Source organism: Silene latifolia, chromosome 3, assembly GCF_048544455.1.
Source record: "Silene latifolia isolate original U9 population chromosome 3, ASM4854445v1, whole genome shotgun sequence".
Classification (NCBI taxonomy): domain Eukaryota; kingdom Viridiplantae; phylum Streptophyta; class Magnoliopsida; order Caryophyllales; family Caryophyllaceae; genus Silene; species Silene latifolia.
In genome coordinates this window covers 29703586-29718903 of record NC_133528.1, presented here as the reverse complement: position 1 = coordinate 29718903, position 15318 = coordinate 29703586, and the positions used below count along the sequence as shown (strand labels likewise).

The 15318-nt window shown below is 34.4% G+C and overlaps 1 protein-coding gene across 1 annotated transcript; it reads right to left on the bottom strand.

Annotated features, from left to right (window-relative positions):
• Positions 1–1209: 1209 nt before the first annotated feature.
• LOC141647474 (shaggy-related protein kinase alpha-like) lies at positions 1210–7044 on the bottom strand. The gene is made up of 13 exons (XM_074455679.1): positions 6823–7044; positions 5835–5985; positions 5633–5752; positions 5479–5538; positions 5116–5388; positions 4911–4985; positions 4202–4258; positions 3961–4101; positions 3803–3853; positions 3118–3213; positions 2953–3036; positions 1659–1761; positions 1210–1572 (listed from the first exon to the last, which is right to left on the bottom strand). Exons 2-13 carry the CDS (start codon positions 5940–5942, stop codon positions 1490–1492), a joined length of 1251 nt encoding a protein of 416 aa, XP_074311780.1. The 5' UTR covers positions 5943–5985; positions 6823–7044; the 3' UTR covers positions 1210–1489.
• Positions 7045–15318: the final 8274 nt, after the last annotated feature.

Sequence of the window (15318 nt, the reverse complement as noted above, 5' to 3'; positions counted from 1 at the left end):
TATCTTTATCAATATTATACTCCCCACCCTTAATCCCCGTGCCCACTCCAAAGGGGAAGAAAAAAGTGGATGGGAGGGAGTAGATTATTAACCAGCGTTGATTGAATGGGCTGCTCTTTGGACTCATGACTCGTGACTTGTGACTCATGGCTCTTGTGATTATGATGTGCGGTTGTTGGATTGTATCGCAATAGTAACTAAACTATTGACGGAAAATGAAAAGAATCCAAATTGTTTTAAAATACCATTAGGTTCTATTGCCAAAGACCATACTTGTTGTAATGTTATTTACGCGAAGAGAGTAGAGTATATCGGTCGAATTAGTGTTTTTTTTTTTCAACAAATGTTATTGACGCTAGCCATTGGTCGAAGGCACTGAGACAAATTTTAAGTCTCAATTGTCATCAATGACATTAAATAAAGTTACTAATTTTTCAAAAATTATATTAAAATTAATCAATAAAATAGTCGATTTTATAAATAATTTTATAATATAAGACCTTCATGTCTTACTCATTCGAAGTGACTCGTGCAAGTAATGACTTTCACTTGCTTCTCTCTGAAAAGATGAGATAAATTGATATCAGATCAACCTAAATTCCTTTTCTTGTTAGAAAAACCGAGGTATTGAATTTAAAACAGGGGTATGAACCAGGTGGCTTGGATTCATAAAGTTACTAAATGAGGAAGGCCGCGATTTCACGGTGGTCTTGCTAACTTAGTAACACACCTAACTAACCTTACTATTTCTGCTTCAACCATATTTTCTGGCTCACCACTGATGTGTTCCTTCAATTGATTAAAGAGAGAATTATTGCAAGAAGACTGCATCTTGCGCCATTGTATTAGGCTACTGATTGACCAATGGCTCAAACTCATCTTCAACCCAAAATAGTAAAAAAAAGGTAGAAAACAGGAAGGTTAGGGAAAAGCAAATGTCATTACCAATGAAATCCAAACTGAAATTACGAAAGACTACTAAAAAAACGCAACTGTTGGAATGGAATTAGCAAGATCGTAATACACAATATCGTCCTACCACTGTAATTCGAGAGAGGGTACACAACGGCAAGTAGCAATGTAATGACTGACAAAAGATACATAACAGATCTTGATGACTGAAGATGAATGCACAACGCCAATTAGCGATGTTAATAAATGAAAAAGGATGCACAGCGGCAACCAGCGCGAAAATAATACAGGGTACCATTTTGGCCACAAGCAACCGACATTACATTGATTTCACAGCACAACGGTTCACTAAACATTAAACTTGTTCGACTTTTTGTGAGTTACGGCCAGTTAGATGTTTAAAAAACGAAAAAGGGGACATCGACATTCAAGTCCAGGGAGACTTGGCATTGTTCATTTCTCTAAAAGCTGCTTTTACAACATCAACACGATAAAATAGACAGATATTCATAAGCTTAATAAACATCTCCCACAGCAGGATCATCCTTTTTCCTTCATAACTTGATTATGCAAGATTTCACAATCCTAGGAATGGGCATTGCTTTCTCGCATGCTCGGGAATCAATCGGACAATAGTTTCAGCTGAAACTCCCTTCAACTCTACATAAGAGGTCATTCTTCTGTTAGTTTTAAGGTTCTAAGCAGGAGTACTAGCAGAATAATGTGTAGCTTTCAAAATCACTTACCATGTGGCTTGAAGTTGAATAGTGGTGGAAGGAACCGTCCATTTGGCAAGCGGGTGTTCAGGTCCCTTAGCTCGTCAAAAAATGGGTGAGTTAAGGCATCCAACTGAAATTTTAATTACAAGTTTAGAATTTACATCAATGGGAAAATATAATCTTTGGATTATCAGCCACCCAACACAAACACTGCAGGTTAAATCTACAAGCAAAATAATTAATAAAAGAAAAAAGAGCATTTTGAAACACTAAGGTCGCCACTGTTATAAAGTTTCCTCAGACCACACTACCACAGTTAACATGAACTGTGGAACTACTTACTAACACATTCTTATGTTACTGAGACTCAAATACATATCTAAGTGTCGGACTTGCAATGACTCCAAACTTTTAGAAACGATTTTATTCTAAAATGCAGACTCAGGTGTGAAGACATGTCTCGAGACAAAATTATAGGTTTATAAAGATGTGGAAGATATAAGGCTTAAAAAAACGCAATTTTACACATTCCCCGTCTCTACTACTGCCATTCATCCTCCTTTTTTTGCTATTAAGTATCGAGTGGGAAGCTCAGATATGGACTCCACACACATGTCCTTAAATGTCCCATCGAATACGAGAATGACTCCAAAAATGAAGTGTCAAAGTAACATAGAAAATACTATTCAAACTATGAGTAAGAAACAAATAAGGTGCCTTGTTTTTGCTAAGTAAATATCCTTAAATGTCCACACACATGTCCTTAAATGTCCCATCGAATACGAGAATGACTCCAAAAATGAAGTGTCAAAGTAACATAGAAAATACTATTCAAACTATGAGTAAGAAACAAATAAGGTGCCTTGTTTTTGCTAAGTAAATATCCTAGCCAAGACTTAGATGTAAGGTTTTTTTTGGGTTCAAATGAGCGTACTATGTTGCGGGTAAGAATCCGACCCCCATAAGAGAGTTCTTACCACTCGAACCAGCTTTTGTTCTTAGCAGCCTATGTAATTGGTAGTGAGGTGATTTTTTCTGCTTTAGTGTTATTCCTTCTTTAGCTACTAAGACTGTCATCGCCTTTTGTTTCTGTTATAATTGCATTTAGACGCTCCATGGCTATCCTAGGTAATGAAGTACCATTAAACTGAGAAAAGAAATCATCTTCACAATAACTATGAACAAAGAATATACTTGACTAGCACAAAAAGGGGATTTATTAAGCCAAAGAGTGATGAATGTGAAAGTAGAGTTCGGCAGTATAAAGTTACAAAGCAAAAAACAAAACAAAAAAAAAAAAAAACAGCACTTTGCAACTTACAGCTGCGCATCGCAGGTTGGGAGAATATTGTAATAGCCTGGAGACCAAATCAACAGCCTCAGGAGGCATGCGTTTGTGAAATATCTGGCAACAGCAAAAGAAGGAATCAAGACACGTGTCACAAAAAAACATCAGAATGAACATGTTTCTTGCTCCCAAATTTACCTTGTGCCATGGATGAGCTTTGATTTGGGGAAACTTGAACTCAGTGTAGTTAGGGTTCATGCATTTGATTTCCTCTCTTGTTGGTGTGCCTAGTACCTACAAAAAATGGCAGGCATCACCAAAACAATTAAACAGGAGGCTAGGTGGGAAGACAACTAGAGACCGACAACTATTAGAACAAGAAACTATTAACAGTTACCCATCACCCCATAGAGTAGGGGTGATGAATTGCTTCATATTGGAGTAATAGTACACCCATCACACTCTTTCTCCCCCTTCAAACCCCTTTATCTCCTCTTCATCGACATCATTTTCCTCTTTTTCTCCTTTGTTTAGATCCCCGTCGCCCACAACAGTTATCCTAAGTCTAAGTGAACCCTTAGTTGTAGCTAGGTAATGCAAACAAACACTAGAGAGCCACGATTACATGTTTGTTCATATAAACTTATAATTAGAATATCTTATTCGCAACAATCACCACTAGGTCACTTGGCCAAAATGCTCGAAGGTCAGACCAATTACATTTTGCAAGCATCATAAATAAATCGATACCGAGATCTTTACTCTGGGCTGTCAACAATACCACTAAAAATAACAAGCATGAATATCTAACAAGCAACGAGTACAACTTTGCAGCTCAAACTTAGCAAAATACTCAAAGTAGGATCGTTTAACATGTATGTACCTTTATTATCTCAACAAGCTGATCAACTCCACTCTCACCAGGAAACAGAGGCTGCAAGAAAGAAATGAGGGATTAATGTAGAGTTATAGACAAACTCATAAAGGGATCACCAAGAATGAAGCAAATGGAGCAGTCTTTACTCTTCAGAGGAAATTTACCTGTCCTAGTAGTAGTTCTGCTAGAACACAGCCAGCGGACCAGATGTCAATAGCTGTGGTGTACTCTGTGGCGCCAAATATCAGCTCCGGTGCTCTGTAGTATCTAGAGCAGATGTAAGATATATTGGGTTCGCCTTTCACCTGAAGAGTGGAAATAACAAGTGGCCATAGGTCAAAGCTGAACACTTCTGATCTCAAGATTTCAAAGGAAACGAGATTCAAATGCAATAAAACCACGTACCAGCACTTTGGCACTTCCAAAGTCGCAAAGTTTTAGCTGGTGGGTATGAGGATTTACCTGCATAGAATTACCACTGAAGTCAGTCCCAGCTTCAAAGTTAAAAAATACAACAAGAACAGAATATCTCATAGTAGAGCACTTTAAGTTACATTGTTTTGGCAATACTATCAGCGGTCAGCTGACATCACCTAATTATAAACTACTACAACAACATTACCCCAATACCTCAAAGATGCCAGCACTTGAGAGTTAAAGGGGTAGGTGGTATGCTGCCTTGTGAACATAGGTTGTTTCAAGATAACCCGTGATGTAAACTACTTCAAGAATTAAATCGACTCACTGCTAGTTCATTATAGGTGAAGTGGATGGAACTTGATGAGTCATGTTGCTTTGTGCTATCATACCACAAAGTGACAAACCCAAACAATAGTGTCCCCATCAGCAATGGAAAAACATGATTGCTGACACTATTAATAATGTGTAAACAATGACAAGCTGACCCTACAGACAAGTACAGCAACTACCACTGAATTTGACCAATGCAGGCATATTCTAAGAAATGCCCAACCTAAGCTACACATCAAAGATATACACAAAATGGGACGTAATCCTCATGCCTAAGTTCCAAGCAGTAAAACGTCAAAAAATTCAAGCATCATCTCTAAGTAAACTTGAACAAAATATAAATTGTTGTAGGTTGGGAACTGACCAGTAGATTTTGAGGCTTTATATCCCGGTGACAAACACCAATGCTCCGATGAATGTATGACAAAGCTCTAAAGATCTGTATGTATTACAAAAAAAATATACAACAGTTAGAGATAAAAACTAACCAAGGAGAAAAGAAAAATAACTTGTAGGCATGGTTATATGAAATTCGCTAAGAGTGTATATATAATCCTGAAGACTGGTACCTGGTAAGTGTACAATTTTACATAAATTAGAGGCATCCTCTGGCTCATCTTATTGTAGTGCTTAATCACTCGATGGACAGTTTCAGGGACATATTCAAGCACCAGATTGAGGTAGAGTTCATCCTTTTCCGTTGTCGAAAAGAAACAATGTTTCAAAGAGACAACATTTGGGTGATCAAGAAGGCGCATTGTCTGCAGCTCACGATTTTTGTACCTCTTGTCCTGTAAGACCTTCTTTATGGCCACAGTTTCCCCGGTTTCTAAGCACTTGGCCTAAACATAACAGACTATTAGTTAACAGCAAGGTAAACAATGGAACAAAGTTTATTTACAGCCATCAGTAACTAGGAGCAAAAGCACCACCTGAAACACAACTCCGAAAGATCCATGTCCAACAACACGCTCTGCCATGTAGCTAATAGTCTGAAATTAGGTCCACGAAAGCTGTTAGTGCTTTTTTTTAATCAGTGAAACGTGTCAACAGTATATCTTTTGGTATTCAAACTTTGCACACTACCTGCTTCGGCTGGCCATTCTTGCCACCAATTGTGGTCACTATTATATGTCCTGTCTCGGTACCATTACCATTAACGACTGCTGTTTCCATCTCCTGGGAATCATGATACGTTGTCAAAGGCTGACAACAAACAACACATCATCAGACACAGATACAAGTTAAAAAAGAAACAACCAAATACTAAAAATCGAGCTTCATTCACCTTATCATCCCTAATTTTCATTCCATTCATTTCGTCAGGAAGCCTATCCACACCATGGCCAGTAGACTCCCTCAAACCCGATGAGGGCGCTACCCCTACAGAAGCCATTTGCTGAAGATTCTTTTCTACCTCAAACCAATCACTCAATCATCTAACAAAACCCATTAAAAATACACGATCAGCATAACATCACTTAAGACGTCTTTATGCAAGAGAAACACATCAAAAATTACACTCCCCGCAACATGAGTGTTCATTTACTATTATTCCAAAACAACCAATGTGATTTAATTCCGATGCATAAACTTAGTACATCACAACATTCCCTATTGAGTTTAAACTCAATCGCCATAAAGCTAAGTACTTTAATCATAATAAAACCATTAAAGCACTAAAACCACTGCTTTTTACACACTTATGAGATCTGTACTTATGTCCCACTAATAAATACCCTAAATAAACAACTGCAGCAGCTCAAAAAAGCAGACTGATCTAATTAATACGTAATTAAAGCCAAAGAGTCGTTACTCTTCGGCTTTTTAGGACAATACTGGTCGAATAAAGCAAAATGACTCACTAAAGTGTACGCGATACGCGATTCTTATATCGTAAACTAGCAAGCAACAAGGGATACATTTTTCAACGCAATTTTTCGTAACCGGTCATCTAAAAGTAGTTTATGATAGTCTCTATTAACAAGGTTGCGTATACCCGACCCCCTTGCCATTTTTTCATAACGGGGTCATCTAAAAGTAGCTTATCAGCTTATGATAGTCTCTATTAACAAAGGTTGCGTACATCCGACCCCCTCGCCATCATAAGTTACAAAAATGTTAAAAACCCAGATACCAAAAATCATACAAATTTAATAACCATCTTAAGCAACAACAAAATAAGCAATCAAAACCCTAGAAATTAAAAATAAATTACATAAAATAAAATTAACAAAAATGTAACAAAAAACAAGTCAAAAATGAGGAGAAATTACCGATTAAAGGGTAAATTGGGGATGAAGATGATGAGAAATGCGTGATTAATGAAGGAAAAACTGAGATTTGAAGAGATCAAAGAGGGGAAAGAAAGAAAGAGAGAGATTTAGATCTCTGTTTGAGAGAAGTAAAGGGGGAAAAAAGAAGAGGGAGAAAAAATTTGTGTGAGTGCTTTATTTCTAATTTAGTTAAGACAGTTAAATAATTGTTTGAAAGAAAATGTATTGTTTTACTTTTTGTTGCGTTTTCTGTGCTGGTGACATTAATCACATTGTTGACTGGTCAATTGGTCAAAGGTAGATGACTATGCCTATGGGGGGTAGAAATGACATATTCAACTCCAACTATGATAAGTATCGAGTAAGGTTATCTTTAAGGTGGTGTAAATTTTTTGTTGATGGTAGTAATAATGTAGCATAGGTAGCACTAAAACGGAGATAAACAAGGATACGGATATGACACGGACATGTGACACGACATCTTATGAAATTTAGAAAATGAGACACGCTATTTAAATTTAACAAAATATATATTATATAGTTATAATTAATATACCATTTTATTTTATTAATGTATTTGATACTCCGTATTAAATTTAAATAATTGAAGGTAGAATTTGATTTTGATTATTTCTTATTCCCATTTTCCACTCAAATCCGTCTTCTAATCAATTTCATTCAGTCTTTCGACATCTCATTCCTCGTTTATAGGTATACGATACATTTAGGTGTGTCCGCTTGTGTGCGACGAGTGTCGGTGTCGCACATGGGATGACTGGTTAAGAGGAGTGTACGTGCTACGTAGAACATCATTTCTCATTTAAGACAGTATTATCCATTTTATAATAAAAATATACTGTTTTCTCTATACATTATTATAAACAAGTGTAATATATTTGACCCGTTAAAAAAGGATAATGTAATTTTAAAAGAGACTTACTCATAATGTGATAAATATTTTTTTGTCTATAAAACAATCTAAAATTTTATAATGTTGTGGGCCTTGTATGACTTACGCCCTATCCTTTTGGACTTAAAGTCACTCTCTTTAAATTAAATTCAGCAAAATTAAGTTAAGTTCAGAAAAGTTCAGCTCCTATAAGTTAAGTTAAGTTAAATTCAGCAAAATTAAGTTGATGTGACTCATGTTTGAGCACATTTAGTCCCCGAATTAACCTCGTTCTCATGCTTATAGCACATAATTGGGTCATTTAATATCTTTAGTTTCCCATTTTGCATATTCTTTGAGGTTTTGTCTCCTTGGTAGGAAAGGAGTGATAACATTGCATTTATGAGGCGAAATGGAGCTAAATTGATCGCATCCAATGATCAAGCATCAAAGAGAAGACAATACTAGAAGGCCTAAGTAGATAATAAAGTGAAATGGGCAATGATGAAAGGATCCTTGCATTCCCGACAAGATCCCTGCGGATTGTTGAGGAGCAAAAGAAGAAAAGCACACTGTCCTGAAATCCGAGCGGATCAAGCACGATTCGGGCGTCTTGTGTCCAAGACGAGCGGATTGCTACGCAATGATCCGAGCGTCTCACCCAGGATCCGAGCGGATCCTAAGGCAGAACAACTCGTGCCTCAGAACGGGACGGGTAGATCAACACGGGACTAGCAAGGGAATCCGCTCATTTCTTTCGGGAGGAGCATTTCCTCGACTTTTCTTAGGGTCAGAATAGTCATTTAAGCCCCTAGTAACCCTAATCCTTGTACCTAATCTTTAGTATAAATACCCCTTTGTACTACCTAGATTAGCATGCACCCTTAATCATTGTAATCAATTAGTAATACTCTCTTAATCATTTCATAATCAAGCTTTAATTTAGTTGTAATACAAATTTCAATATTAATCACATCTTAATCTTTCCTTAATTTCTCTATTGTTCTTCATTTATTTGAGTAACTAGAAGATTATTTGGGTTTATTTGGAGGATTGACAACCTTCCATCAATCATCAAGTATTTCTATTATTCTTTGCTTTATTATTTGGAATCATTTTCATATGTATAATTCTCTTAACCCTTGTTTAATTATTGTTAATCACTTTCATTTATTCATCATGTTTTGCTTTGTTAGTATGATTGACAACCTTGTTAGCATGCTAAACTTGAAAATGAGTGAGTAGTTTCCTTAGTTAGGATTAATGGGGAATTCGGGGAAATCAACATGGGGAATGATTCATGCTTAATCTAATATGTTTTCATAATTAAATTGCTTGCTTGTCGTGATTTCAACTTATGCACATGTTATATTTGATGAAATGCGAGCCTATGAATCCTTACATTTTTTACCCATCACCCATCTTTTCAATGAGGCTTGTAAGTTTATACACCAACTCGAGACTCATTAGACCATGCATATAGTTGAATAGGAAAGATTAAGTCGACTTGTAGGTGTTGTACAATCTAATCGATTCGGCTCCAAACCTTCCTATGGATTGTAAAATTATACACCAACTCGATCCCATCACAACAATAAGTGCTTGCTATATAATTGAGAATATGTTTGTATGATCAACTCCCATGAATCCTCTATGAACCCATGACACCCTAGTGCTTTTAATCAATTGTTTACAACTCCCATGAATCCGCTATGAACCCATGACACCCTATTACTTTTAATCAATTGCTTACAACTCCTTTATTTGCTTTACTTTGCTTTTATTCATCTTGTTGATTAATTTAGCTGATCTTCTATCTCAACCCAAATTGTGACACCCTAAGACATAGCTTTTTTCAACTGAAAATCCTACATCAATACACGTCCCTTGGGATCCGACCTTTACTTGCCTCTTTGCTAAGAGTAGTTTGTGAAGTTATAAATATTGTTTTGGTTGGTAACTTTTGACGACGAGTTTAAACCACACCATAAGTTCAGAAAAGTTCAGCAAAATTAAGTTCAGGAAAATTAAGTTCATAAACGTTCAGCAAAATTAAGTTCACCAGAATTATGTTCAGTAAAGTTCAGCAAAATTAAGTTCAAAAAATTTAAGCAAAATTATAAGTTTCATAATATTGACGAGTTTTAAAAAAATACGATTTTTGTTTCAATCGGCTGTATAAACAGTCCGAGATTAATATTATTCTATATATTTTTTTTTTTAAAAAAAAAAAAGGTATTTATTTCAACTCCAAATTCTTACCTATCCTCTAACCCACCCATTAAAACCACACAAAGGCATCAAAACTCTATAATTTTAATCACCTAAGTATAAACAATGGCATTTGGTCAGTTGAAAAAAAGGTGGAAGGTGTTAAAAATTATGCCTCAAATGTCACCTAATTATCAAATGTCCATTATTGTTTTTACTTTTACACTTCATAATTTTATACGGATGCACGCTCTTGGGATACATGTTATACAACATGAGAACATTCAAGGGACAACAGATTCAGGCATGTTTGATAAGAAGCGGAAAAAAGTTATGTACAAGGTGCGAAATAACATAGTCAAAAACATTTGGCGAGGCAATGGATTTGATGGGGTGAGCTCAAATGAAGATGAAGAAAGTGACGAAGAAGATGATAATATGGAACTAGATGATTAAAAAAAAAAGTAATATGTAATTTACTTTTTATTTTTTATTTTATGTATTATGTAATGTGTACAAACATATTAATTTATATAAAGAAAGTATTTTATTATCTTTACTTGTGTTTTAAGTTATATTTCTTTATTTAATTATTATTATTAGTAGTAGTAGTAATAGTATTAAGTGAAATTAAATTAAGTTAATTTAAGTAAGATTCTTTTAATTCAGAAAAGTTAAGCTATTATAAGTTAAGTTCAGCAAAATTAAGTTCAGTAAAATTAAGTTCAGAAAAGTTCAGCAAAATTAAGTTCAGCAAAATTACGTTCAGAAAAGCTCAGCAAAAATAAGTTAAGTTCAGCAAAAATAAGTTAAGTTCAGAAAAATTAAGTTAAGTTCAGCAACTTTAAGTCCAAAAGAACATAACCATTTTGTTAATAGCATGATAATTTTGTTGTAAGTTTAATCTTCGTTTTTATTTTATGTTTCATCTTGTATATAATTGTATTTCCTTATGACGCATAATCAATCACTTTGATAAAATAATTAATATTTTTATTATTTTGAGTGTAATGTATCACAAGATTAAGCTAGTTAGATCGAGGATCTCAACAAGGGTAAAAGTGTAATGTTTAGTTACTAGTTAGTGGATTATAAGTTTACAACTACAAGGGAGTAGATCATAATGGAGGTGTACGATCAAATTATCTAACAAAAACCATTCTAATATATAAAGATAAATAAATAAATGAAACAATCTAAAATAGAGTTGATAAACAAATAACCCAGACGGAGAAAGTATGTAACATTGTTATAGTTTGGCTTTGAGTTTTACCTTAGACAATTTTTATTAGGTAGACCTTACTTTAAGCTTTATAGACAAAAATAAGTTTTGGATTGAAATAAGTTTTAGATAGTATTTAGAAGCACGTATTATTTAACTTCATTTTTATGATTTTTATCGGAAAAAAAAAAATATTCAAACGCATAGTTAATTCATATTTCAAGACATTCACTTTGGAATTTGTAATATCTCAAAAGTCGAATCATGGATACTAATAATTTGGCAAATGCTTTCACTAGAACGTTAGAAACATTAGTTTTCTTATTTTATTTAAGAGTGTTTTGTCAAAACCTACCTAATATTTACCTCATTTTCATAAATACTACCTAAAGTTTTTCATTTTGCGAGAAATTACCTAAATTTTCTTGACTTTTATCGGATACTACCAAATTGAAAAATCCGATCAAATTAGACAAAATTCAAACTCGAAAACATTATTTTTGGCATAGACATGTATTATTTACTATACTTAACCACCGCCAACTGTTTTGATTAGCTACTAACACATTTATTTCAATTTTTTTTACTACAATTTTGACTAGTTTCGTCGAGATTGTGGCTAATTTGGAAAAAAATTATGATTTAATTCGATTGGCATTTTGACTTATTTGTCGGAATTTTAGTTAATTTTGAAAAAAATTTGTCGAATTTGCTCATTAATTTCAATTTGGTAGTTTTCGATAAAAGTAAAAAAAATATTAGGTAGTTTCTCGCAAAATTAAAAACTTTAGGTAGTATTTATGAAATTAAGGTAAATATTAGGTAGTTTTGACAAAAAACTCTTTACTTAATTACATATTTTTATATTATGATCATTTGATTATCATTTTTTGGCATTTTTTTAACCGTACTATGAAATAAATTACGTAAATAGACAAAACAATACGGATTATATGAAAAAGTGGACTAACATGCTTTAGACGGACCATTTTAATTTGGAATAAAAAGACGAGATTTTAAAACTATTTTAAAGTCAAATATGATCTCTTTTGGAAAGCAAGTTACCATAAGTGGTAACACTATCTGGATCATTGGAGTTATATTTAACCATAAACTGTTAACAAAATCTCATCTTTTTTATGAGAAAGAAATGATGCGTTGAAACAATAATTTGTGAACATTAGTTGAATCGTTATTATGATGGTTAATTAGTTAATTAATTGAAGAAGAGGTTTAATTGGTTAGATAGTCAAAACGCAAAACCAATGTGTCGTGTAATAGTGAGTGAGTATTCAAGAAGGGAATACTCATCTTTGTGTTTCTTGACCGTTCAAACTACAAAGTATTTGAAATGGTTATTAATGAATAATGAATGATGGTAATAATTAATTTGGAAAGTGAGTAACGAGTTTTGTGTGGATGGGAAAACTCTGGTGCCATGATTCATGACAATTCATTTGGGAACCCACTTTCTCATCTTCATCATTTAACAATTAAACAAATCTCCATGTTTTTATCCTAATCTTTAAACTCCTTGCTTCTCAATTTAACAATATTTGTCTTGTTGGATCTTTAGTCCTAATTAGTTGTTTTGATAATGACAGTAATGATTTGTATGTGAACTTAATATTATAAACATATGCGTGTAATTGTGTGCTCAAGTCTTAATATAGAAAGGAACAATTCTGATTACACGACGCAAGTTTGACCCAAGGAGGTATAACTTCAAAAAGAAGCAAGCTTGAAGTTTGGACCAAGGAGGTACAACTTCAAAGACATTTGATCGTAATATTCAACATCAAGATCAATATCAAATAACAACCACAAGACTCAAGATGAGAGACTTGTGAAGAGACGATTCGTTTACTGAAGATCTTCTGAAGATTAGATAGTATAGGTCGTCATCCGATAATAGTTTTACTTTGTTTGATTTAAAGGTTAGTAAAGTTATGACCTCATAGTCATAACTTTACTGCTAGACAAAAATGATGCGTTAATTTTTGGAAAATATATTTTTAATGTTTTATAAGAATAAGAGAGTATTTATATAATTGGAATTATTTAATTAGAATTTAAGTTGGATGTACTATTGGTTTGTAACACGATATTTATGTCGTCATGCAACCTAAGGTTTCAACTAAATTCTATCTCGATTTGTTGTGAACAAGTGGAGGCCAAATTGGACTCATGAGAGCCCAATGATGGGCCGGCCGATACCCTAGAGGCCGAACCACCACAACCCTAGCCTCCAACTTGTTCGTCAAGTTATTTAAGGTTTCACACCTTCTAGAATATTCTAAACCCTAATCTAAAAACTATAAATACTTCTCTTCATTCAACAATTATTGGTGACACACATCTACAACTTTCAAGAGAAAAATATTTAAGCAAAAATTCTTTGAGCTTTAATTCTTATTTTACAAATTGCTTATACAAAAGTTGCGCATCATATTTGTCAATCACTCAAAGGAAATCGTTATAGGATACTAAGTACACAAAGATATTATACTCACTCGCATAACGTGAGATTAGTATTTATCGTTGTGCTTTTCTTATTAACGTAAGAGCAATCTAGAATATTTAGCGATACTCAATCTGAGTTATAATCATAGTGTTGATTATACGAATGGATTGATAATTTTTGTAATCCGTAGAAAGGTACTAAAAATTATTAATCGAGAATAGTGGACGTAGGTTTCGACGTGTGAAACTGAACCACTTCAAAAATCCTGTGTGTCTCTCTTTCTCTCTTTCTTTATTTTTGTTATTTCAATTTTGCGTTTATTATTAGTAAATTAATTAGTTGATTTTAATCAATAAAATCAAATAATTAATTTTACATCATATATTTCGAAAAGGTGGGCATCGTTTTTAATACTCAATTCACCCCCCTCTTCCGTATTCGATCAATAGACTTCTCAATTGGTATCAGAGCCTCGTGCTCTTGATAGCCTAACAGCTAGAGTCTGATCTTTTTTTTTGAGTCTATTTATCGTTTTTTCGCTGTATTTATTTTTTATCAAATGGATTCCAAACGCCTTAAGTGTCCTATATTCAATGGGAAGAACTATGGTTTATGGAAGAATATGATAACCCATTTCATTAAGGGTATCGACTGAGAGTGCTGGTTGATTATCAAGAATGGTCCGAATAAGATCTTACTTGCAACCACTAATGGCACTACCGTCGAAAAGAAGGAAGAGGACTATATTGAGGCGGATTATAAAAAGGCTGAGAAGAATTCAAAAGCAATAAGCTTATTGCAAAACGGTATGATTTCAACTGAATTCGATCGTTTCTCAACCAGTTCATCAGCCAAGGAAATATGGGATGGTCTAGAATTAGCCTATGAGGGAACCGCTATTGTCAAAAAGCAACGTATGACATTACTGATGCGAAAATACGAGCTGTTTGCCATGGAGCAAAACGAGTCAGTTGACAGCATGTCCTCTCGCTTTTCTAGTATCATTAACGAGCTAAAGAATTTAGGAAGAACATTTGACTCCGAGGAAATTGCTAGGAAAATTCTTAGAAGTATGTCTCGCAGATGGAGACATAAAGTGTCTGTTATAGAGGGATGTAAGGACCTAACTTCGTTATCCTATCAGGAGCTACTCGGAACCTTAATGGCTCACGAGATTACTGTGACACCCCCATACTCTAAGTGCCTTACCAGGATCACTCAGGTATAAGAATGTCACCATCTCGGTTTTCCGAGACAATGATCATCAAAAGACAATAAAGAAACAATACTTAAATAGTATAAAGTTTAGGTGATTACAATCCAAAACTAAAGTAATAAAATACGTATACATGTTCTCAAAACCAAATGTTTATCAACTACTCAAAACTAAAGCGGAAGACTCTATTATCTCGTGGTGACACATCCTAGCTAGCCCATACGTCTCGACTCATAACTGCTTAACAACTGCTCACCATCTCCGAATGGATCACCACACTTTTTCAAAACAAAGACGGGGTCAGTACTAATCACACAAATATATAATTACAATAAGACAGAAACCAACACAGTTCAATCGTCACATAACCCAAACTCCAAAATCAACTCCACATCACTGACTACACACGAAAGTGTGTAGCTCTGCCAGAGTACCCATCGCAACAGGTTACTCCACACCGCCAGTGGGGGACCGCAGCCGTTCCCACCTAAGCC